Raw genomic sequence first — 24,842 nt, 5'->3', positions numbered from 1 at the left:
AGTCAGCATGCAGGGGCTCTCTGGCTGGGTGGAACGGCAGGCATGGGGCTGGTGTGAAGGTTGGGGCAGGCAGACGGTGGTGATGAGGCAGGAGGGAGTGGTGCTCACTAGGGACTGTGGTCCCGGTAGTTGTGGATGTTGACCGCAGCGGTGATGCCGCAGATTATGAGGGGGATCCCGCCAGCAATCAAATAGAACCTGGAGGTGGGGGAGAGATCGTGCACTGGAGGTAAGGGAACCAGGTGCTTGGAACCCTCAAACTGACATCTCTGTCTTTCTCTCTGTCTCCTTAAAATCTGTGTGATTTGGGGGAAGCGGGGTCGGGCTGGGATGTAAGGCCTCCTAAGGAAGGGCAGCTTCTTCAGAACTTGGCCAAGAACTGTTCTAGGGGACAAGGACCAAAATTGTTCTCTCCAACCCAAAGCCGTCTGAGTGAGGGATGTCAGGAAGGTTTTTACGATCCCTACCCAATCCCTTTGGTGTCACCTCCTTTCCCATCCTTGTCATGCCTAAGAAGCTCGTCTCTTGTCCTGGGGATCTTGTTACTCATTCCCACCCCCACCCCCAGCTTTGCCTGCCTTGGGTCTTGAGGCCCCTTCCCATAGCTGAGAACTGGAAGCACTTACCGGAGCATGGGGCGAGGACCAGGCGGGGCTGCATCTCCTTCTTCTGGAGGGGGGGCCCTCCAAGTGAGCTCCTTGTGGAGGACTCGAGCCTTTACCCCCATCCAGAGCAGCGTGGACAGTGAAGAGTAGTGCAGAGTGATGCCCACCTACAAGGTCAAGCACTGAGGCTTGGGACCTGAGCTGCTGACTGGGCAGCACCCTGGAAGTCAATGGCCGTGTATGTTCCCACTACTCCCATGCCTCCAGCAGCCCACCCAGCTACTCATCCTACTGGTCCTTGCTGGTGTCCTCTCTGCTTCCAGCCAGGGCTCTCTCTCACACCCCAGGGATTCTCCGGGACCCAGGCAGGGCAGTGTGGCCTCTCCTCCGTTGTGGTCCCCTTTCTCCCCTTTGAAGCCCCATCTCCAGTGATCTTGGAGCTAGTCTGACCATGTCTGTCACTCCACACGCCACCCACCCCTTCCAGACCCTCCAAGGCTAGTACAGAGAACAGAGGAATGAGGGCTATTTCCATAAACCGTATTTTCCTCGCTAGGCCCCCCTTTCCCCTGAAGTCGCTCATTTTAGAGTCCCCACCCCTTCTTACCGCTTGGCAAACCATTTGGTAGTTGGTGAGAGTGATGCCCCCCACGAAGACAGCGGAGGTCATGGCCATGTGGAAACACAGGTTCAACAGCATGTGCCAACCCTTCCGGGACACATGGATAGAGCTGCCCCGGAAAGAGTCTTTTATTAATGAGCCATCCAAACCCCTACAGAAGGGGTTCTCAACCTATAGGTAGAGACCCCTTTGGGGGTTGAACGACCCCTTTCACACGGGTCACATATCAGATATCCTGCATATCAGATATTTACATTAGGATTCATAACAGTTGCAAAATTACAGTTAGGAAGTAGCAATAAAATAATTTTATAGTTAGGGGTCACCACAGCGTGAGGAACTGTATTAGAAGGTGACAGCATTAGAAAGGTTGAGAACCACTGCCCTACAGGGTCTCAAGACCACTAGGATAGCCAAAAAGAGAAGGACAAATTACCTATGTGCAGGTGTATAAATGTGCTCCAGGCCATGGGAAAGAAGGCCTTAATCTCCCCACCCCCACCTCCCACCCCCCCCCCAGAAATGTGTTCTTTAACCCCGGAGCCTGGCCAGGTCACAGGGTCCTGCCTGGAGAAGTAACATCCGCCAGCCTGTGTAAGCCCCGCCCCACCGACTCCCTCCTCCCTGCAGCAGGCTCACCTGTGGTTAAGGATGTAGGTGATAATGGTGGAGAAAAGGCAGAGCAGCAGCAGAGCCGTGCAGGGATACACGACAGGGTGCAATGCAGCTCCGGAACCTCCCACCTCCCGTGGGAATGCACTCAGCTCCTGGGAAAGAGGGGGTGGGAGGACTGAGCAGACCCTGTCTGCACCCTAAGCCACTTTCCCTTGTCTTGACCCCTGCCAGCCTCGGACCTACATACACCTGGATGCTTTGGTCCATTCGGTAGGTAGAATGCAAGTCTGAGGACAGCCACTCAAGAAGGTGACCTCAGGAAACACTGATGGCCTCGCCCGCCTCACCCCTTCTGGTGTTCTGCCTTTCTGGGGACTCTTTTCAGATGCCTAGCTGAAAGCTCATAGGTCTGGAGAGATGGCCCATGATTAAGAACACTGGCTGCTCATCCAGAGATCCTGTGTTCAATCCCCCGCATCCTCATGACAGCTCACAGCCACCTCTAACTCTAGTTCCGGGGGATGTGACAGCCTCACACAGATACACATGCAGGCAAAGCACCAATGCACATAAAATAAAAAGAAATAAATGACTTTTTAGGAATTCAGATGAGCGAAAAGGAAGAAGGCTGCCGTGGCAGGCTGTGTGTCTGTGGGTACCAGCAGAAGCTGGGTGAAGGAATGGGAATGGATGACTATACATGTTCCCAGGTTGTTTTTCTTGGGGTGGGGCAGTATGCAAGGGTATTCTCTGTGTAGCCCTGACTGTCCTGGAACTTGGAGACCACGCTGGCCTCAAACTCACAGAGATCCACCTGTCTCTGTCTCCCAAGTGCTGGGATTAAAGGCATGCAGCACCCTCACCTGGCCCCAGGTTGTTTATTAACAGATGAATTCAGGTCAAAATAGGCAGGCAAACATGGGCATTGCCTATTGCCTCAGTAGTAGGGGCAGGAAGATAAGCAATTCAAGGTCATTCTCAGCTATATAGTGGGCTGGGCTACAAGACATCCTATCTCAAAAACCAAACCAACCAACAAATAAAAGACACCAAAAAATGCAGGATCTGAAGGACAAGCTAGATGGTTCCAGCTCCCTCTTGAAAGCTGGAGAGGCGTGGAAGAGGCTAGAGGGTCATTTCCCATGAACTTTGACATCAACAGAGCACAAGGCTGCTGTCCTTTCTGTATTTTCTTGTGGCTCCAAGCGATCAAAGTACCACAGTCTCTATCTCCCACACATGTTCCTTCACCTCCCTGCATTTCTGCACGCACATGCACACGCGCGCGCACATACACACACACCATTATACACACCATGAGCACAGCCACGTTGCCCAAGTGCTGACAGGACAGGGAGCTGACATTGGGCTGGCTGAAGCGGAGCTTGCAGCCTTCGGAACTCCAGCCCCCGTGTCCCTCCTGGTTCCACCATGCTGCCATGGGATCCGCTCCTTCAGCCCAGTGCCGCAGTGAGACAGCCACTGGCTCAGTCAAGTTTCCCACGCCGCAGCCGCCTGCAGGGACAGGGAAGTCCGCATAGACACTGAGACCATGAGGAAGGCTGCCGAGAGAAAGTGGCAAAAGCAGAGCAATTTTTGCAGGGGTCAGAGCATGCAGGGATCCTGCCGACCTGGGGACAAAGCTAGATGCGGTGCGGGTGCCGGTCTACCCAGGGAGACTCTCCAGAGAGTGGGGAAGAGACAGATGAAACCATGGGAGGCCTCCCTACCCCAGGTTCCCATTGGCTGCAGAGGGAGAGACAAGGAATCCCTGGAAGGAACAGTTGACATCTGGGAAGAGGGATGGATGGGGACAGGAGAGAAACCCGAGAAAGGGACTAAACACAGCTGTGTGGTAGAAAGCACCTGTGACATGGATCATAGAGCCCCCACCCTACCTCCATCTCTCTCCATTAAGACAGTTATTAACCCGTGTGGTTGACAACATCCTCTGATGGCAAAGCATTCGGGTCTCAGAAAAAAACTTGAGTTTTCAAGGACAACCTTCCTGGCCCCTAACTAGGGATTCAGATGAACATCGTAACGCCATAGTCCAGGCACCTTGCACTGCCGTTCACTTCTACTGACTCGTTCAGTGCCTGTCGGCTGAAGTGTGCACTCCTGAGGGCAAGGACCCAACTGTCTGTGCTCAAGCGTATCTCAGTCCAGCAGAAACCGGCACATGCTAGGTACTTAATGTGTTCCCACCCGGCCTGGAAAGAGCCCGTTTTAGGAACAGGACGGGATCCCAGGGTAGTGATGGCCACACCTTCATGGCACACAGGACCCTGCATGGCATGTAAAAGAAGGTAGGTATTATAAACCAATGGTGCTCGAAGGGGCTCTGATGTGCACGGTGGTGTTTTCAGAAGGTAAACCTGATATTCTGTGTCTGGAATACAGTGTGGGTCCCATTGTTGGCGGATATTGCCTGGTGAGCAAGGCCAGAGTTTGGAAGGTATATGGAAAGAGGGACTCAGACAGAAAGACACATGGTGGGGGAAGAACTGTTCCTGATAGGACAGGGTTACAACGAGCCACTCAGTTCCTGGGGGACCAGACCACAAAAAAGAAAAAATGTGTATCCTTCCCTCCTGCTCTAGTCTCTACCCTCTGTGCTGTGTCTGGAAGTTCCGACCACCCGCCACCTCTGACCCCAGTGCCACTGTTGTCCACCTTGAAGGACACTCCTCGCCAGGGATTCTGGTCTAGCAGTCTGAGGAGCCTCTGGCTGGGGTAGCCCCAGGGCGTTAGTCAAGGATTCCACTACTTGGGAGGCAGAAACCGCTGTGGGTAGCCCACGGCCTTCATGTTTTCCTTCATATAACACCGAAGTTAATGTTGAGCTTCCAGGGTGTGCTCATGTAGTATTGCTTACTTGCCTGGGGCCCCTGGGTAGCAGGGCAAGCAGACGGAGGTTTGGTGTGGAGGGAAGGAATCGAGGCCTTGTGCTTACAGCTTTCTGATATGCCATATGCTTAGGATATAAGACTGCCCTATGTCTGGGATATAAAACCAGGTCCCCCTAATCCTGTTCTCCACCAAACCCTTCCTCTACAGGCCATCCCCACTGCCACCCTCCTGGAGAAACTCTAAGGTTTCTGCTACCCTCTGCCAACTGTGCCAGGGCAGTAGGGAGCCATGAGCGAGAAAGGGAGAAGACAGACACGCAGGAGGTTAGTCCCTTACTGGTTCCTGCAAATATGACTGGGGTGGCCACACCACGCCTCTTGCCAGGCCCAGCTGCTCCAGGACGGGAAGCGTTGCCGTGGCTGCGGAAAAGACGGCCATTTCTGAAGACCAGCAGTTGCAGGGTGCAATCTGGAGGGACTGGGGGAGCCAGAGCAGCCGGAAGGGTTGAGAACAGGCTGGGGGGCAGCTGGATGGAGGCCAGGGCCACGCTATTCTGAGGGGACATAGGAGGTCCTCAGAGATACTCAGCATCCCTGGGCTTTGACGTCTCCCAGTCCCTTCCTACCTCCTCTGCCTTGCCCCTCCTCTCACACCCACCTCCACCAGGAGACACCTGCGTCTCAGCACCGCCCTCCTCAGCTTCTGGTCCCCACCCCCATGCCCTTCCCTTCCCCTGGTGCCCACCTTGATGTGGAAAGAGGACAGAGAAATGTTGGGCCTCCCAGTGGTGCAGCGGAAGCGGAGCTGCTGATCAGCAAGGGGCTCAGGCTCCATGGGGACATTCTGGCCAAGGCCACCTGGCTGCGCAGCCAACACTCCTCCCTCCCTTCTCTGGAAGGCTGTGCAGGTCAGCCCCACATAGCTGTGAGGCTTGATGAGGTAGGCCTCCAATGCCACATTCCTTGAATTCTGGGGACAGAGAACTCATCACCCGCTGTCTGAGATCTAGGGGTCCTCTGCTCTTCAGATCTGCTTCAGCCACACCCCTTACCCTTTATGGCTGTCTTTTCAAAGCATGGGAAGTCTTACATAAGCCATGGGGTCACCCACCCCCCATACACATACACCTCCTAGACACAGGTCTTCTCCCTCCCTTGGAGGAAGTTCTTCTTATCACTTCCTATCTTCCACCCGCTGACTCTGCCGCCCCAGCTCAGCTGTCAAGCAGGATCCATGTTTACCCCTCGCCATATGTCCCCGAGTATCTAGCACTGTATCTTAAACATAGACGCTCTGCTATAGTGTGCCTTCTACCAGTTTAGAAATGACTGCTTCCCAGCACTCGGGAGGCAGAGGCAGGCGGATCTCTGTGAGTTCGAAGCCAGCCTGGTCTACAGAGCTAGTTCCAGGACAGGCTCCAAAGAGAAACTCTGTCTTGAAAAAACAAAACCAAAAAGAAAAAAGAAGAAAAAAAATGAAAAGAAATGTCACTGTCCCCTTGGAGAACTTTCCAGCACTCCTTATTCCACTGAAAGTGCTGTCACCCTGAGACAAAGCCTCTGTTTCCCCTACACCCATTCCCAGCATGCTCCATTTAACCCCCAACTCAGTTCCCAATAAGGCTCACACCACAGTGCCTCATCACAGCTGCCTTTGCAGCTCTCTGGCAGCTCACAGCTGAGCTCAGCTTGCCGCCATGTTACTAGAGCTTAATATGTGTTCCGGAGAGAGGCAAGCACTTCTGGTCTAAGAACCACCAAAACTGGCCCCACCACTCTGAGGTCCTCTCCCCATAGTCCAAGCCCCTGAAGAGTCCCTCCCACGCCAAGCTACGGTACCACAGAGATGTGCTGGGCATGGGGGCTGAGGGCAGCTCCTCCGATGCGCTCCAGGGCACCCACAATGCCGCTGCAGGCTTTGTCCTCTCGCTGGGCTAGCCACAAAAGGTGCTCGTCCACCAGCATCAGGTTGCTGGCCATGTCCACCATGACCTCCACCAGCTGAGGGAGGGAGGGAGGGCAGTCACTAACGGCAGGAGTGGTGTTTGGGACCCAGGACTGATGCGCGTGTGAGGCCTGAGATGACGGGATGATGGCTTCCAGGGGGCCCAGAGGATAGGTTGAATCTCACCTCTTTGATCTGGTCAACATAACCCAGAAATTTCTGGATCATCTGAGCCACGTAGACTACGTCCATCATGTCTGAAAAGCTGGCAGCCTCAGCGGTGTACACTCGCAGCTGGTGGGCCAGGGTCAAGGCATTGGAGGCGTTGATGGGCATCTGGGGGTATTGGGGGAAAAGGAGATCAGGCTAGCAGCTGCTTTCTGTCCCAGGACCTAGGACCATGGGGCAGGAGAGGAGCCAAGACCATGCACTGGGACCATCATATCATGTGATAATGACATGAGTCCCTGTCATCACTATCCCGGGGTGATGATGTAAATCACTGTGATGGTGGATAGAGCAGGTAGAGTAGGGTACACGCCTGGCCCCTGGAAAAGGCAAGCTGGAGGACAGCACCAGGGGAAAGGGTGGCAGCCCATGGCCCTTGCTGTACCCATTTGTTTTTATTTATTTATTTATTTGTTTGTTTGTTTGTTTATTGAGACAGGGTCTCACTAAGGAACTCTGGCTGTCCTAGAACTTACTACGCAGACCAGACTGGCCTAGAACTCACAGAGATCAACCTGCCTCTGCTTCCTGAGTGCCGGGATCAAAGGCGTGCACCGCCATGCCAGGCAGCTGTACCCACTTTTAATACACAGCTGAGAACAGAGGTGCAGCCTCCCCCATGAGGTGTTAGGCTCCATCCCAGCCAATTCCGGGAATCCAAGTTGCAGAGGGGGCGTGCGCCCCGGCCTTACCAGCACAAAGGTATAGAGCACCCGAGTGATGTCATTGGTGTAGAGACAGTGGGAGTAGTCCCCTGGCTCCCAGCGGCCAGCTCGGTCACACCGGCGTGAGGCTCGGGTACCTGGTGCTCCCCCACTCGAGGGCACAGAGGTGAAGGGGTACTGTAAGCAGGACTGGTAAGCCGTGATGCCAGCCAAGGTTCGTGGCCACCTAGAGGAGGCAGATGTGGGAAGCGGCTGTGACTAAGACTCCTTGAGACAAATGCCCTCCCCTCCCCACCCCAACTTAGGACTATGACACCAGACGCCTGGGGCTTGGTCAAGAGTGCAGGAAAGACTGTCCTGGCAGTCATCAAGGGGTTTCCCAAGTTCTGCTTTCTCTGTTTGTTTTGACAATGCTATTGCAGACAATATATGGGGGTGCAGTGCAGGGATCTGGGTTCACAGACAAGCTCTGTCATTTATCGGACGAGTTGCTGATCTTTTCTGGGCTTTGGTAGTCTCGGCTCTATCGTGTGGAGGATACTACCCACCCTGCATACAAAGAGGGTCTCTAGAACATGAAAATGTGACAGTGTAGAAAGCTTCTGCATACTAAAGTGGCAATAGTCATCTTCTTGAGATGTGACAGCAAGACTGTGGGCTAATGACCAAAGAGAGTCCATGGGACTGGAGGAAGAACACACAGGAGACCCTAGAGGGTGGAGATGCGGGGGAGGAGTGGGGGGTTGCCATTTATAAAGCAAAACGGCCCACCTGAAGTCCCCGCGGTTGTTGGTCACGCGCTCAGCAGGGCAGTAGGAGGCGGAGGTCTCCAGGACTACTATCTCCACCTTCTTGCTGGTGTTGCCTTGGACCGTGGACACGGAACACTCCCACTCACCTGAGGCCCACACGCCGATGTGAGACAGGGTCAGCTCACTGCAGGGGAGGGGTGGGGGAACTGGCTTGGTGTGCTGGTGAGCTTTCTCATCACCTTGACACAAGCTAGGGTCAACTGAGAAGATGGGACCTCAACTGAGAAAAGGCCTCGATCACACAGGCCTGAAGGTGAGTCTGTGGGAGCATTTTCTTGGTTTGTGTTTGGTGTGAGGGAGCCCGGCCCACTGTGGGCGGTGCCACTCCTGGCCAGGTAGTCCAGGGTTGTTTAAGAAAGCAGGCTGAGCACGAGGAGTCAGTAAACTGTGTTCCTCTCTGCTTCAGTTCCTGCCTCCAGGTTCCTACCCTGCTTGAGTTCCTGCCCTGGTTTCCCTCCCTTTCCTCTCCAAGTTGCTTTTGGACATGGTGTTTACCACTGTAATAGGAAGCAAACGAAGATACTTGGTAAGCACTCTCAGGCTCAGCCCAGCCCTCCCGTCAATGCCCCCGCTTCCCCAGAAGCCCATCAGCCTATACCCTGTTCTGGGACACCAGTTCTGGTTCTTCCGTTAATGGAATAAGAAGTACGTGTGTATACATACTCTTCCATGCAGGCACTGATGTGTCAGATGCCACTTAGCCTCGTTTTAACAAGCGTTTACTATCTTTCTCGGGGAAGGGCTTTAATTCTAACCTCTATTCAGACCATTTATAATTGTATCTTAGCTCTCTATAATCTCAATCTCCCCGCCTCCATCTCTCAGAAGCATGTTTAGAGGGGAATGAGAACCGCGGCTCTCCCTCTCCATGCCCTAGGCTGGAAAGAGACAGCAGAGCCTGTACCTGGTAATGAAGGTGCAGTCATGGATGAGGTTTTCTGCAAGGACGATGCCTGCCTGCTCATCACCCTCCATAGGGGCCCCGTTGTGGTACCAGTGGATGCGGGTGTCATTGCCCAGGTAGCTGGCAGAGCACTGGAAGGGCAGACGGTCACCCTGGAACACCACTTGGCGTAAGGATGGGATGAGGTAGTGCGTATGAAGTTCCAGAGCCCCTTCTGTGGACAAGACGGAAGTGATAAGGCCTGAGCGCATGCGCAGTTAAGCCTATGTGTGTGTGGGGGGGGCGTCTCCAGTAGTGCGATCCGACCCCTTAGCTTGTACTTAAAGGGCAGCGCACGGTGAGAGTGGAATCCCACAGGGTGGGTCCTGACCCTCTGCCTCTAGTGATCTGGTTGGGAATGAAAGGGATCAGAAAGAATCCTCCCAGATAAGAACACAGAGGAATACAGGGGAAGACTAGGTGAAAATATAAACAAGCCAGCAGTCCTAAAAGAGGTTTAGGCGTGCTGATGGAGGGCTACCCCGTGGACCTGAGAGAAGGAGGCAAGCCTGGGAAAACACGACCATCATATAACACACAGGGCCCAGAGAGATTTGACCTAGCAAGCTGCGGTGAGGGGCTGGCTCCCTGGGGCCCGGGACAGGTTTCTCACCACAGCGGAGCTGAGGCTCGTGGAGGCTGTTCAGGGCCTGGGCGTGCAGGGCACTGGGGTAGGCACAAAGTGTACGCTCCGACAGCTGCAGGGAGTGATTCCGGGCCCAGGGCAGCAGCCAGCGCAGGTGACAGTCACAGGTCAGAAACTCAGTGCCAAAGTCCCTGCAGGGTGGGTCCAAGGAACAGTGTGGGCTCATGGGGGTGGGGGTGAAAGTCGGCAGGAAAGGGGTGGAGAAGACAACCTGGGGTACATGTGCACCCTGCTACTCAGGATATGATTTGGGGTCGTTTTCTGGCAGTCTGCACACTCAACAGGCACGATGCAGGCTAGAAATGACCACGTATTTGTCGCGGGTCAGTGTGCTGAGTGGAGATTTGGAGTTTGGGTAGAGACAGTGAGGGGTGGCAAGTAGATAAGATGGCTGCTCATAGGATCTGGGGGGAGGCTTAAGGTCTGGGCTTTAGAGTCCCCTGGGTTCAGGTGCCTCTCTCCTGGGCAGAGGAAGGAACCAGGGGACTATTTCTGTACAGAGAGAGATACTCACACAACCTTAAGGGCTGGCAGCTCATCAAAGACCCCCGGCTGCAGACTGGAGAAGATATTCCCAGATATGTTTCTGCAGGGGGCAGGGAAGAGTGAGGGGAGATCTTAGGGTCTCCCTGGGCTAGGAAAGTAAAGAGCTGGAAGGAGAAAATGCAAGCACCGAAAGGGTCTGGCCCAGTCTTCTTCACTCCCAAGCCCTCCCTCCCCCTCCCCTCCCCACTTCTCTTCCTCCCTCTCTCAAAGACCTATCTATCACTCACAGTCTCAGAAGTCTGGGGAGGCCTTGGAATGTCTCAGAGGTGAGACAGCCAATCCGGTTGTTGGAGAGATCTCTAGAGAGAGAGAGAGAGAGAGAGAGAGAGAATCAGCAAGTCCACTAAACAACAGGATGGAGATTCACTTCTGCGGGAGACATTCAGCCGGAGATTATGTGGGCAGTAGGCTTGGGCCTAATGCCATAGCAAGCTGGAAACACCCAGCCAATATACTGGATAGAGGCTTGGTGTCTGAGAAGGGACAGGGAAGGGTGGGTCCTAGGGGTAGTGGCTCATCTGGGATATTTGTGTGTGGGGGTGAATAAAGAGAGGGCTGGGAGTGGGGTGGGCAGGACAAGCCACTCACAAGCGTTTCAGCTCCCCCAGACCTAGGAAGGCTCCAGGCTGCACAGTGCTGATGATATTGTTCCTCAGGTCCCTGCAGGAAGCAGTGGAGAGGCCTTCACACTTCTGTCCCAGGGCTACCCTGCTCCTCGGGTGGGACATCCTGTCACCACAGGGGCTGGCTTTTTGTGACTTGACTTCCTTCTAAGTTGGCTTTCCTACATATACCCACCCGACAGGTCTCTGTAGCTTGTCTGGCCACCAGTAAGGAGAACGGGTCAGAGAAATGTCTGCAAGCTGAAGTCCCACGAAAAAGAACAAATCTGGGTTGAAAATTCTGCAGACCAACTCATGATTCACTTGCCTACCGGTGATGAAGAGTTGTGTTCCGAAAGGGAAGCCACAATTATCTTGGGCTATCTTTAGCTCCCTTCCTAGCCACTTAGCCCCTACCTTTGTATCCAGCCTGGTGTCCTCTTGACTATCAGCTAAGACCTTTGTGACTTAGCAGATAACCAGCTTCCCCAGCCCCAAAGCTAAGAATGTCATCAGATAGCACGGGAGACCCAGAACAGCCGATTCCTCCACTCTCCTGCAATGCCTACCCACTCTTGTCTCTATTTTGGTAGACGCACTGATCGATGGTTTCTTTGTTCTGGGACTATAAAGTTGATGCCGCCTCCTCCGTGGTGGAGGGTGTAATTTGGAGCAGGCTGAATCCATCCCTAGGCACGGTCACTCACCTGGGGCTCAGAACGCACTACCTCTTACTCTCTTTGGGACAAGAGCTATGTCTTATGACAGCTTATCTACAGGAAACAAGAGATGTGATAGGAAGGACTTTAGTTGGTAAAACAGGGGCAAGGAGTGGAGAAAGCTTCCCGCTAAGAGTGAGAAGCCTAGATGTCCCGCGTCCCTTCACTGGAGCCACTCTAGGACCTTACAGGGCTGTTCGGGAAGTCTTTGAAAACTGCAGAACTGAACCATCAGAGGGAATTTTACAGTTACTGTATTCCTACAGATCTCTCTCTATGGAACCTGTGAGGCAGGGAGGTTGGCAGGTCAGAATGCACTGGGCCCTGGCACAGGTCCAAGCTAAGATTGCTAATCACGGGTACAGATGAGACCCAGGGCCAAGGAAACCAGTGCAACCTAAGTGCCTCCCTAAGAAGATATCTGACCTTCTCACTGCTGTCCGGAGGTGGCAAGGAATAGGTCACAGCAGAATGGACCATGGCTCCTGGGAGCCATCCCACTCCACATGGAGAAGTATACCCACTATTGAGTCTCTGACCCCCCCAGTTCAGTGGCTCAAACACCACTGAGGCCGGAGTTCAACTCTTGACCCTTCCTCCCCTCCCCAGAGGCTACAGTCCCCATCCAACCATGGGGACATACTGCTGCCTATCTATTGGCATACCTACCATACAGCTTTCTGCTCTAAGGGCCAAACCGGCCCATCATCTTCTGCATTATCCTCTATGCTCTGCACAGCCAGGGAAGGCTACAGATCTTGACCCACTTGCCCGAGGCTCCATCAAACCCAATCTTTTGTAAACCGACACAGATCAGAACTAGGCTATGTAGAACTCGATATAGAACACTGAATCATCTTGTCTGCTCCTACCTAAAAGAGCTCAGGGGAGGAAGCATGGAGTGAAGGCAGGCCACTCCCGGGGGAAGAAGACAACTTTAACAAAGGTATACAGGGTCAAACTGGGTCCAACGTGCTACCATCCCAGACAGTTTCAAAGAGAGGCGAGGCCTTGGAGACGGCTCTGAATTATGGAGAGAAGAGAGTTAACTGTGCTGGGTAAGAGGAAATAGGTGTCCAGGACAGGGAGGTGCTGTCCTATCCCACCAGGGGGCCTGTTTGTGCAGTCCCTGTTGGGGAAAGAAACAGAGACGAGAGGCAGTGATGTAATTTTTATTTAACCAGGCTGTATCTCAGCTCCAGACTCAGATGATGGTGAGTCCCCTTAAGGAAGAAGGGAAACCCAGCATCGGGGCTCACCTTCCCAGAGAAAGCTAGCATTCCAGGAAGGTGTCCCAGTGCTGGGTCCATGCAGAGAACGTGGAAGGGCCTGGCGTAGCCCTAGATTCCCTGCATGCCACGTGAAGGGGACAGAGTTAGGTCCCCCTGTCCAGGACTGCCCTTCCTGTGTATCCCCCCCCCCCTTTTGGGCATCAGGCTCCACCCTCTCATCCCACCCTCCTCTGTTGATCCAGCCTGTGCCCCCTGGCCTCTGCCGGGGTCTGGCCATTCTCAGGGCTCTGCCTCCCACCCCCACGCACAGGGGCGGGCAGAGGGAAACACATTCCTCATTGTGTCATTTCCCTTCATGGGCTGCCAAGGGGCTGAGGCGGCAGCCCCCCGCCCCTTCCCTCTTTGCTCACTTGTGTTTATTCTCATTTCCTCCCCGCCCCCCATTTCATGAACCCCACCCGCCTGCCCCACTGATGCTCTGCAGATGGGAGCAAGGCAGCCCTGGGGCCCCAGCCCCTCTCTTTGCCCGTTTCCTGCGGCTGAGCCACTCCAGGCCTTCCCTACAGGGCAATCTCCACATGAACAGGCATTCCTCCCTCAAGCGTGGCCCGGGGGTGACCAAGATGGTCTCTTGGAGTGAGTTTTCTAGGGGGTGGGCCAGCCCTAGGATACCAGGTCTTGGGGGCACAGACCAAGGGCTGTTTCCAGGACTGAATCCTGAACAGTCCATGTCTCCTGGTCCCTGAATAAGGGAAGTGGTTCAGGGCTGCACGTCCCCAGGGACAGGAGGAAATGCCACCCTAGGACCAGCAGATTTTAGAAATCCGAGGCTTTTGTCAACTGACTGTTTCGAACCCTTCCTGTTTAGCACATTCCTGGGAAAAGCTGATGGAGGCTGAACTCCCGCCCCAGAAGAATGTTCTACACCTAACATTGGACACACGGTCATGGTGGGCTGTGGAATCCAGGCTAAGAACCCTGGCTTCAAAGAGCTGGGGTTGGGGCTTTAGTGGAAGAGCACTTGCCTCATGTGTGCAAGGCCTGGAGTTCCAGTCCACAATTTGGGGGAGGGGGACGCTACACAGACAGACCACTGAAGATACCGTGGTACATGCCTTTAATCCTGGCACTCAGGACATAGACAAGTGAGTTTAAGGCTAGCCTGATCTACATAGTGAGACCCTATTTTTCAAAGGGAAGGAAAGAAAAGGACCCTTGCTCCAGATTAATCTAAACTGGTTCTCCATTAATTAGGTCACAAATGAAAGTAACCTGTCTAAGGTCACAACGCTGTTTCTAGAATATGGATTCTCTCACTCCCTTCTGCTTCCACAGAGCTCCGCCGTGTACGGAACCTGGGAAAGAGGCACTGTGTTGATGGAGTATCCACATCCCCATTGCCTTTGGCCCAACCTCGCTCATGTTCTAGGTATTCCCTTCTCTGACTATGGATGTCAGCACGGAGGAGAGGACTCCCGAGGGCAGAAGTAGGGGGAGACTTCCTAGGACAGTCACGCCCTGTGCCCATCTTAGCGAAACAGAGTCTCCAGAACCTGAATGCAGGAATTCAGCAGGAAGAGAAGATCAAGGTTGGCTGTGGTGGTGATGACCTGAGGAGGCTGAAGCCAGCCTAGCCTATAGATCCAGAACCTGTCTCAAAGAAACAAGCTCGCCTTTAATCCCAGCATTTGGGAAGCAGAGGCAGGAGGATCTCTGTGAGTTCAAGGCCAACCTGAGCTACAAGAGCTAGTCCCAGGTCAGGCTCCAAAAACTACAGAGAAACCTGTCTCAAAAAACAAAACAAAACACAACAAAAAAGAAACAAGCAGAAGCAAAAGCAAGACAAAACAAAATGTCCACTAGGTGAAGGTTCCCAAAAGAATTCAATCATAGTAGCCTAAAAGAGAAAAGTATCTAAATATCCATCAAAGCACACATAAATAAAAGATTTGAAATACAGTATTTTGGGGCTGGAGAGATGGCTCAGTGGTTAAGAGCATTGCCTGCTCTTCCAAAGGTCCTGAGTTCAATTCCCGGCAACCACATATTGGCTCACAACCATCTGTAATGAGATCTGGTGCCCTCTTCTGGCCTGCAGGTATACACACAGGCAGAATATTGTATACATAATAAATAAATATTTAAAAAAAAATGAAATACAGTATTTTTGGGCTAGCTATTATTCGCCCACAAAGAGGAATAAAGTGCTGATACATGTTAAAGCATGGATGAACCTAGAAAATGTTTCACTGGCTAAAAGAATCTAGTTATAAAAGATTACATGTTCTATAATTCTATTTATATAAGATGCTCATAACAGACAAATCCATAAGGTGAGGAAGCAGATTAGTGGTTGCTAAGGCCTGGCAGAGGACTGGGGAGTGACAGCTAATGATTAAGGGTTTCTTTTGTGGATGATGAAAATGTTCTAAAATTAGATTAGCGTGACAATCACACAATTTTCTGAACTATATCAAAGCCCATTGGCTTGTGCACCTTAAATGGGTGACATAAATTACATCGTGTTCGAGCTGTTGAGAGTGTGAGCTGACATGACCGTGTGGGTGTGCGCTCACACACATCCAGGCAGAGCAGGGTTGCACGGAATTGGCTCCTCCTCACCCCCACAAGACCTCCCTGCTTGTAGGTCTGAAAACCAAATTATAGGCTTGCTGGCCACACAGCGACTTGTCCTCAGCCCTGCAAAGTTTCCAGAGCTCAGCTAGAAAGTGAAGCCTGGCTGCAAAACTGGCCAGAACACCGCTGCAGGTATAGAGGCTGCTGCGGGAAGAAAAGAAGGGGTCCTGTGGCCAAGGCAATCCATTATGGTCCCAGATTCTCACCTTCCCACCTCCGAGGACTTCTGGCCCACACCACTCTACAGATATTTATTGAGCACATACACTGTGCCAGGCACTTATGCTGACCAGGGCAGACAAGAGGACTGTTCCCAAACTTGTGAGCCACCAATCCCCCCCCCCCCGCCCTGGGGCTTAAGCTCTACTGGAGTCCAGGACAGCTTCTAAGTGTCATTCCTCCCCAGCCTTAGTGGGAAAGGAGAGACAGAGCCCCCCCCCCAACCCTTGGCCCCGCCCACAGATTAATAGAAACCACCTGGCCAGTGAGCAGCCCATTCCCATGAGCATCTGCTTCTAATGAGTGCCCCAGCACCCGCTGCATACCAGCCCCCAGGGCTCATTAATCTCATTAGGCAATGACAAATCATCCCAGGCTGAGTGAGCTCCCCTCCTTGGGCCCTTCGCTCCAGCTACAGGCGAGCTACGGAGGGCTCATACCCATGAGGCACCTCACGCCCCCATGTGTCCTAAGTCCCTCTCTCTTGACCTCTTCTGGGGGATGTCTGTACGGTGGTCTTGTGGGTGGGCGTGGAGGCATCTCACAGGGCCCTGAAGAATTTCCTATCGACCTGTTCCTCATTGCATGTGACCGGTGGGGAATCAGGACAAGCATACAAGGCACTGAGCGAGGAACGAGCCCTCCATGTGGGGGCGGGGGTGGCTCTGTGGTACACTGCTTGTCTAGCATGCTAGCATGCACTGAGCCCCAAGTCCCATCACCAGCAAGCACCACAAACAACGACAGAAGGGGGCCCTGGTGACCCACAGCTGATTGGATCCATAATCTCAGCCCTCCAGAGGGCAAAGCAAGGCACAGGTGGAGCTCTGGGCTCTCAAAGAAAGAAACCAGGGCCTGCAAAGTGTCTCTGCAGGAGAGGGTACTTGTCATTGAGCTTGCCAAATTGTATTTTATCCTCAAAATCTATGTGGTGGGAAAAAAAAAGGTAGAGTCCAGTAAGATGTCCTCTGACCTTCATACATATGAAGGTCATACATATTTATGCTAATAAATGTAAAAAATTAAGACAAAAAACATTACATTCCAAGTACATAACTGCCTGAGTAAGACTGAAGTAGTGGCACTTCATCTGTATTTTAATAAACAAAGCTTGCCTGAAGATCAGAGAGTAAAAGAGTCTCACTGGTCAGCCTTACAGACCAGGCAGTGGTAACACACATTGTTAATCCCAGTAGCCACACTAGTTTGCCATAGAAACCAGGCGGTGCACACCTTTAATCCCAGTGGTGCAGACCTTTAATCCCAGCCCTAGAGAGGATTGAAAGACAGGAGGAGACAGCTCACACACACAATCTCATTCTGAGATTCCTGAAGGCAGGATTGCCATTCCAGACTGTGGTCGAGGTAAGTAAGAGCCAGTGGCTGGCTATTTCGCTTTTCTGACCTTCAGGTTGAACCCCAGTTTCTCTGAGTTTTTATTAATCGTGCTTCAGACTGAGAAGGCTGGACAGGTACACACAACAGGAGGCCAGGCTAACACTTTCATAGACTTCAGAAGGGAGACGTCTCTATGGAGAAAGCCTATGCTCTGAAATGCTCTATGGAGGAACTCATCCATCCCATAATGACTCCTCAGAGAAGAATTCCTAACCCCATTCTCCACATGCAAGGCGTGCGGAAGCATCCAGAAACAAATGAAAGGAGTGGGACTTGATCCTAGGCCTCTTTATACCAGAGTAAGGCTATGTTTCGTTTCTGTTTGTTTTGAGTGGGTCTGGTGTACAGCTCTGTAGCCCTGGCTAGCCAGGTCCACACGGTAAATTCTAAACTAGCCTTGAACTTGCAATGGTACTCCTGCCTCTGCCTCCCCAGTGCTGGGATTACAAGTGTTCCTCCATGTCTAGCTACCACACCTGGCCCTGGCTCCTGCTTTTGTCGGTTTCTCCACCCACCTATCCTGCTCCAAATGTCTTTCCTTTGGGTCCCAAACAGGCGTGGCCAGGCTGATGGGCCTCAGGCATGACTGGGCCCTTCTGTACACCTGTGGCAGACAGGGTTTCTGATGCATCACACCCAGTTGGTGGAGATGGATCCCCCTAGATCCACCGCTAAGGTCCTCTTCAACACAACCACCTCTCCATCCATTCTGTTTCCCTTCCCCTGCCCTTCCACCTCACATTAACACAGAAAGCTCTGTCCACCTGTTTGTGGCCCTTCCCTCCTTCGCTCAGTCAGGGCCCTGAATTCCAAAGCATATGATGTGCATATCTATTGCCCACTTGTGACCAGCAAAGTCACTGACACATTGAGACACACACACACACAGACATACACATGCTATCCTTTCATCCATTAGCGAAGACCTGAAGAGCTGGGGCGGGGGTGGGGGCAGGAGGGCATACTCCACGGCCTTACCACTGCAGTTACCAGATCAGATCCCAACCCTCCCAGACGACCTACTGTCTACAGACTGTGGGATATGGAACTGACAGGGCCTCGGCTGCCCATGCCTAGACATCCGAGTCCCACTGGACAGAGAGATCAGTGTTTCCTGGGCACCGACTACACACCAGGCTACAATGTCACAGCCACGATGAATAGGCCCACAGTCTAGGGGTCATCGGGTATGCTGGCTCCCAACCTCAGATGAGCATGAGAACTGCCTTCCTGCTGGATAAAATTCCCAGGCCCTCGCTGACCCAATGACTTACCATCTCCAGGAATGGGACACCGGACTTACGTTACTTCTGGGCCCTCTCTCTACCCCAGCACAATGGTTAGTCATACGTTCATCCATCTGGGCATCAGGGCATATACTTGTAGGCCTAGCTACTTATGGGGAGAATGATTTGGACTCAGCATTTCAAGGTCACCCTGGGCTACACACTGAGACTCCCAATCAAATCAACCCACAAGCCACTCACGTTAGCTTCTGCAGAGGTATTCTGCAGGTGTGGGAATAGACCTTAAGGAGCTAGCTTCAACAATGCAGTTGGATATCCTGTAATCAGAGGAAGGCTCAGGAGGGGGAAAAAAACTGTGGAGAGGAAATTCTGTCCCAAGATAGCAGCATCTTTTCCTGTCTGACTTCCCAGGCTGCCCTAGGTTCCACAATCATGTAGACCTGATTTCTGAGAATACACACTCATCAGCAAACAGTGATCAGCAGGCTAGGAAGACTGAGGTCCCCAGACCTCCCAGGTGCCCTCCCTACCCGGTTGTGCACAGCACAGTCCTTTGCCCCAAAGGCCCTTCCTCCTCTTCACTGAAGTTCTGATCTCCCCAGGCAACACTGCAGACACCACCCAGATCCCAGGAGTACAGGATATTAAATCCATGACTAGCCTCATCTCTGTCCCCTCCCTAGTTTTACAATGGGCACCCCACACTTAGCAGCAATTACTGGTCACTTCAATCTACACACACACACACACATGCACACACACAAATACACACACACACACACACACACTATTACACCCCCCTGTTCTCTACCTACTCTCTAGTCATTTGCCTTGTCTCCCTTGAAGTGATGGAACCCAACATCACAATTTTCTAGAACAGTAGTTCTCAACCTTCCTAATGGCATTTTATTAAAGCTTCCTTTTTTTTTGAGACAGAGTTGAGTATATCCTACATTGGCCTTGAACTCAGTATGTATCCCCAGAGAGCTGGAACTTCTGATCCTCCTGCCTCCACCTCCCCAGTGCTGGGTATTTTGGGTGTACATTACTATGACAGTTCTATGGAGCACTGGAGAGTCCATGGATTTGTGCACGCTGCAAGCAATCTACCAACTGAGCTTCAAGCTGCTCATCCCGGCCTGGAACTTCTGGTCTCAGTGAATTTCTTTGCATATCTTTCTCCCAACACAACACATGCATTTGCTATTTCCTGGGTCCTGTCAGTAGAGAGAAGGTAAACGGCATGAAGACAGGCACTAGGCCTTCTGGCTATAATCCTATGGCCAGGATCAGGGTACGACATATGGAGGGGCCCCACGAATAGCTGTCACACGGTGATTCATACCGGCAAAGATCCCAGCTCAGACTTGGAATTTTATTTAACTTTTTATTTTTATTAGTTTTGAGGTAGGGTTTCACTGTTTGCCCTTGCTGGCCCAGGATTCACTATGTAGACCAGGCTGGCCTCAAACTCACAGGGTGCCCTTCCAGAGGACCTGAGTTCAATTCCTAGCACCTACGTGGCAGCTCTCAACTGTGTTAATGTCAGTTTCAGGAGACCTAATACCCTCACATAGACATACATGGAGGCATAAAAATAAAACAACCCTCCCCCCCTCCAAAATGATCCTTCACCGCTCGAATGGGCATCTTATCTCTGCTGCCCTTGAACTCTCTAGTCTCAACAGTGCCTCCTCTTGAACATGTCTGAAAGACGTCCCCGAACTCCTTTATGGTCACATGGACAGAGACATCTGCAATCTCCACCACACTGAACTCATACCTTCTTCGTTTATATTTTCCATCACACTGATCCAAGGGTTGGGAACAAGATGGCACAAGAGGGGGTCAAGAGTCCTATTGCGCGAATTAGGGGTGCCCCGGAGGGGGAGATTAGAGGTGGCATAGGTGGGAATGGGTAGAAAAGAAAGCAAGAATCAGTCCCCAGGGGAGAAGAGAGCCCAGGACAAGAGCCCAAAGTGACAGCACAGGCTGGGTTCTGGAAGCACGGCAGTGGGTTGATGCCCTCATCTGGCAGGTTAAGTGCCTTAGTAGAGTCCCTGAGTCAGGTGTCCTAACCAGGCTTTCTCTCTCCTTCCCCAAGTCCTCTGACATCCTTGAGCCCTTCTGTGTCCTCACTGTGTCCTCCTGCTTAGCAGCTCTGTCCCACAAATTGCCCCAGGGGCCAACAGCAGGGGATGAGGGCCTCCAAGAGAGAGTAAGGACACTGCCCCAAATGCAGCTTTAAACTGGCAGGGGTAGGGAGGCGAGTCAGAAATGACTGAGCTCCCACCCTCAGTCCAGGACTCTGCCCCCTCTGGGCTTTGTTTGTTGATTTGTTTTCCTGGGAGGAGGAAAGAGGGCTCAGTCACATAAAGTCTCCCTCAGCCATTTCTCGCTGGGTCCCCAGCTGGGCAGAGGAGGCTGGCTAAGGGGCTCACTCAGCTAATTGCTCATTAAAGAGAATTAATGAGGTTCCCTTGGCCCCACCTCTGCCTAGAACAGTGAAGAGTCCCTACTTTGCCTAACACACCAGACAGCCCCTACTGAAAAGCCACTTGGCCCTCCCCCCCTTCCAGACTAGCAGTCCAGACTACCCAGAACTATACTGGACCTAGCTCTGCAGGTTCTAGCCTCACTTGGCAACCCAAGTCCCTCCTCCTTCCCAGAGTGACACCCACACCCTTTGCCATCATGCCCCACCCACTGCCACCCTACCCTGCGCCACACACTTCTGAGTACTTACAACTTCTCCAGCAGGTATAGTCCTAAGAATGATCCGTTTCGGAGCCCCGTAATCTTGTTGTTGCTCAAGAGCCTGAAGAGACGGGAAAAACACAGATCCGCCCTGTTAGATGCTAGCCAGTGCAAAATGCAGACGGAGTGGGACCCAGGTTCCCCAGATGACCTCGTCACGCTACATAAATGCCACCATCAGCAATTCTACAGCAGGAACCCCACCTGCCACTCTAGGAGGTTGTGGGGAGATGCTGAGGAACAGTCTAGCCATAGAAAGAGCCTCAAGTCGTGGATTTCAGCCAAGCACACAGTGAAGGACCCGTAGACTGGATCTAAGTGGAGATGGGGCTCCGTGGATGTTAAGCTCTGATGGCTGATTTCCACTTTGGAGCATCAGTGTCGATCCCCACTGAGCCTCTGCCGTGACCCCCAGAGGTACCTCCTTGCAGAGGTCCTCCCTCCCTCAATCCAAAGTCCAGAGCAGAGTGATGGGGAAGACTGGCCTCATCTGGGTCAGGCATAGAAGAGGAGCCCTGAAGGCCTGCGTGGAGGCATGCTCCTTTAATCCCAGTGCTTCGGAAGTAGAGGCAGAAGAGCAAGAGTTTGAGGTCATCCTCAGCTACATAATAAGTCTGAGGCCAGCCTGGGCTACCTGTGACCCAGTCTCAAAAACAAACCAACTAACCAACAAAAACAAAACACAGAAGGAAAGGAAGCAGGGGTCGGGGGAGCCCTGGTGGAAGAGGGCTTTCCAACACTCTCCTTGGAGCCAAGGACTCTACAGGAAGGTGACCACGCTGGGCCATCAAGATCTCCAGTTCAGAGCGACAATCCGAGGCTATGTTCACTGTATCCTTGCTTCCCGGACCTGTAGAAAGACTGTCAGAGCCCTGGATCTGACAGAAGGCTAGGCCTCCCTTTGCAATGCCTGCTCTGACATTTTGTTTATTTACTGTTTATGTTCTGGGGGAGAGGCCCAGTCTCAACTTTGCCTACCCACTTGGCCTTTCTCTCCCAGACTTCTTATTGGGAGGAGGGAGTTCCAGACCAGCCGAAGGGCTCAACCCTCCAGTTAATTGCTTATTAGAACGTCTTAATGAGGCCTCTCAACCCAAACTCCTGGCAGCCCTGGGCTGAAGCAAAGGGTTTCCCCCTCCTTTGTTCTGCTCTTACTAGTGGAAAACTCACTGGAAGGACCCAAGTCCAAACCTTACGACGACGTCTCTGGAGCAGGCAGCCTCTGTGCTCTACAGTATACAGAGGAAAGGGGCCAAGAACCAAATGGAAGAGCTGTCAAAGAGCTCCGCCACCCGCCAAGTCTCATGGGAGGGCAACAGGGAGGGAGTGACCCAAGGAGGCTCTGAAGGACCCCCAGGTCCCAACTGCCTAGGACTTTTGGAATTCTAGGTAAATGCTCCACCACTGGGCTACAGCCCAGGCCCTACACTGGCGAGGATGGAGGCAAGACGAGAGGGGGTGTCTCTAGATCAATGGAAAGGGGTAAACACCTCACATCTTCCTTCTGCCTCCAGATAATCGAGCACTCCCAACTTTCAGTACAGTCTACTAGCCCTTCCAAGGGTGGCATGGGGGATGTTTGCCAGCGGAAAAATGACTTAGGGGAAATTACTGGAGTTTCTAAAATGCTACAAACACACACACACACACACACATACACACACACACTCACACACTCACACACACATACACACTCACACACACACACATACACACACACACACACACACTCCATATTGATATTCCAAAAAGCACTACCACCCAGGAAGCTGAGAGAGAAGGCTCAGGAACTAAAGGACAGCTTCCACTACAGCATAAACCATCTCAAAAAAACAAAAAAACAGAAAGAAAGAAAAGAAAAGAAAAGAAAAAGAAAAAAAGCACATCATGGCAGAACTGAGCTACAGCTCAGAGGAAGAACATAGAGCATGTACTTAATGTGTGTGAAGCCCTGAATTCAATCTTAATACACATAGCAAAAACAAAATGAAAACCAAAAAGCACCTCAGACATTGTAAAAATGAAGAAGCCTTTTAGTAAACTCCCCTTTTCTTGTTTGATGGTTAAGGATGCTAGCTCAGGGCTCCTGCTCAAATGGAGAAGCCACAGAGAACATTAGGGCTCAAGCTTGGAAAATGGATGTTGTCTTGAAGTAGGAAACAGGTCTGAGTTCTGGGGAATGTCTGAGGTTTGAGGATTCCACTTGGAAGAACACTGACATTAAAATTCCTCCACTAGCCAGTATGGTGGTGCATGCCTTTCATCCCAGCACAAGGGGGGGGGGGGGGGACAGAGGCAGGTGGAGCTCTGTGAGTTTGAGGCTTCAGGTCATTGAAGGGATACATAGTGGGGCACTTTCTCAAGATGGATAGATGGTTAGACAGATAGTAAAAAGTTTCAGTACCCCAATAAGCCTCTCCACCGACACAATAATCCAAATTAGACCAAATCAAACCAAATTAGAAAAAGCCCAGGTTTAATGCATACAAATGCTCCCAAATGGCTTTCCAGCCCCCCAGAAAGGAGGCAGGAAAGGAAGACTGGAGAATCATGTGTTTGTTCTCTGGGGGGCAGTTTAAATACCCTGTGGGAGTCTTGAGCATCTCTGGAGAGGGGTCATCGTTTGGTGGACTTTCTCAGGGGGCAGAGTCTGGACTGAGGCAACTCCCAGGGGAGGGGGCTTGGGATGGAACTTCCACTGGAACATTCCAGACTCTGGGTATATGGATGCCAGGGGCTGGAGTGATGCTTTCACATAGATAGATAGATAGATAGATAGATAGATAGATAGATAGATAGATAGATAGATAGATAGATAGATAGATAGATAGATAGGCAGGCAGGCAGGCAGGCAGGCAGGCAGGCAGGCAGGCAGGCAGGCAGGCAGGCAGACAGACAGACAGACAGACAGACAGACAGAGATAGATAGATCAATCTTGGGCTGGCGAGATGGCTCAGTAGTTAAGAGCACTTTCTGCTTTTGCAGTGGACCTGGGTTTGGTTCCCAGTACCCAGCCATTCAAGACTCCACTTCCAAGGGATCTGGCCTCTGTGGCAATAGGTACCCACATGGTACATATACATACATGTAGGCAAAACCATAAAGTATATTTTTTTATCTTAAAAAAAGGCAAAAGGCACAGTGGTTTTTTTTTTTTAAAACGTAAGTCTTTAGTTCAGGTATGGTAGTGTATACCTTTAATTCCAGCACTTGGGAGACAGAGGCAGGTGAATGAATCTCTATGAATTCCAAGCCATCCAGGGCTACTTGAGTAAAACTATCTCAAAATAAGTAAGTACATAAATCTTAAAAAAACAAACAAACAAAAAAACCCCACTTTTTTCTTATTCCTACACTAGGGGCTAGTAAGATGGCGCAGTGGCTAGAGGCTGCCAAGCCGGATGACCCGAGTTTGACCCCACGATCGACAGAGAGGCAGGAGAGGATGGCTCCTGCAAGTTGTCCTCTGACCTCCACACCCACATAAATAAATGGAGGGGAAGTCCTGGACTAACAAAATGGCCTTGCTCCCTCTTTTCCTGTTTTTCCTC

The 24,842-nt window shown here is 52.0% G+C and overlaps 1 protein-coding gene across 1 annotated transcript in view; it reads right to left on the bottom strand.

Moving 5' to 3' along the window:
* Adgra2 (adhesion G protein-coupled receptor A2) overlaps positions 1-24,842 on the bottom strand; it is a 39,648-nt gene that overhangs the window by 2,717 nt on the left and 12,089 nt on the right. The window contains exons 2-18 of the mRNA XM_075986455.1: positions 21,280-21,351; positions 11,068-11,139; positions 10,707-10,778; positions 10,448-10,519; positions 9,901-10,064; positions 9,249-9,462; positions 8,304-8,468; positions 7,560-7,758; positions 6,826-6,975; positions 6,534-6,695; positions 5,440-5,664; positions 5,032-5,248; positions 3,158-3,357; positions 1,867-1,994; positions 1,213-1,336; positions 627-772; positions 109-198 (exon numbers count right to left, since the gene is read on the bottom strand). Coding sequence (XP_075842570.1) covers positions 109-198; positions 627-772; positions 1,213-1,336; positions 1,867-1,994; positions 3,158-3,357; positions 5,032-5,248; positions 5,440-5,664; positions 6,534-6,695; positions 6,826-6,975; positions 7,560-7,758; positions 8,304-8,468; positions 9,249-9,462; positions 9,901-10,064; positions 10,448-10,519; positions 10,707-10,778; positions 11,068-11,139; positions 21,280-21,351 — 2,472 coding nt within the window. The remainder of the gene's footprint in view (positions 1-108; positions 199-626; positions 773-1,212; positions 1,337-1,866; positions 1,995-3,157; positions 3,358-5,031; positions 5,249-5,439; positions 5,665-6,533; positions 6,696-6,825; positions 6,976-7,559; positions 7,759-8,303; positions 8,469-9,248; positions 9,463-9,900; positions 10,065-10,447; positions 10,520-10,706; positions 10,779-11,067; positions 11,140-21,279; positions 21,352-24,842) is intronic.

The sequence above is a fragment of the Microtus pennsylvanicus genome, chromosome 9 (genome assembly GCF_037038515.1).
Source record: "Microtus pennsylvanicus isolate mMicPen1 chromosome 9, mMicPen1.hap1, whole genome shotgun sequence".
Taxonomy (NCBI): Eukaryota; Metazoa; Chordata; class Mammalia; order Rodentia; family Cricetidae; genus Microtus; species Microtus pennsylvanicus.
Note: the sequence above shows the minus strand (reverse complement) of the source record. Positions and strands in the feature narration are given on the sequence as shown.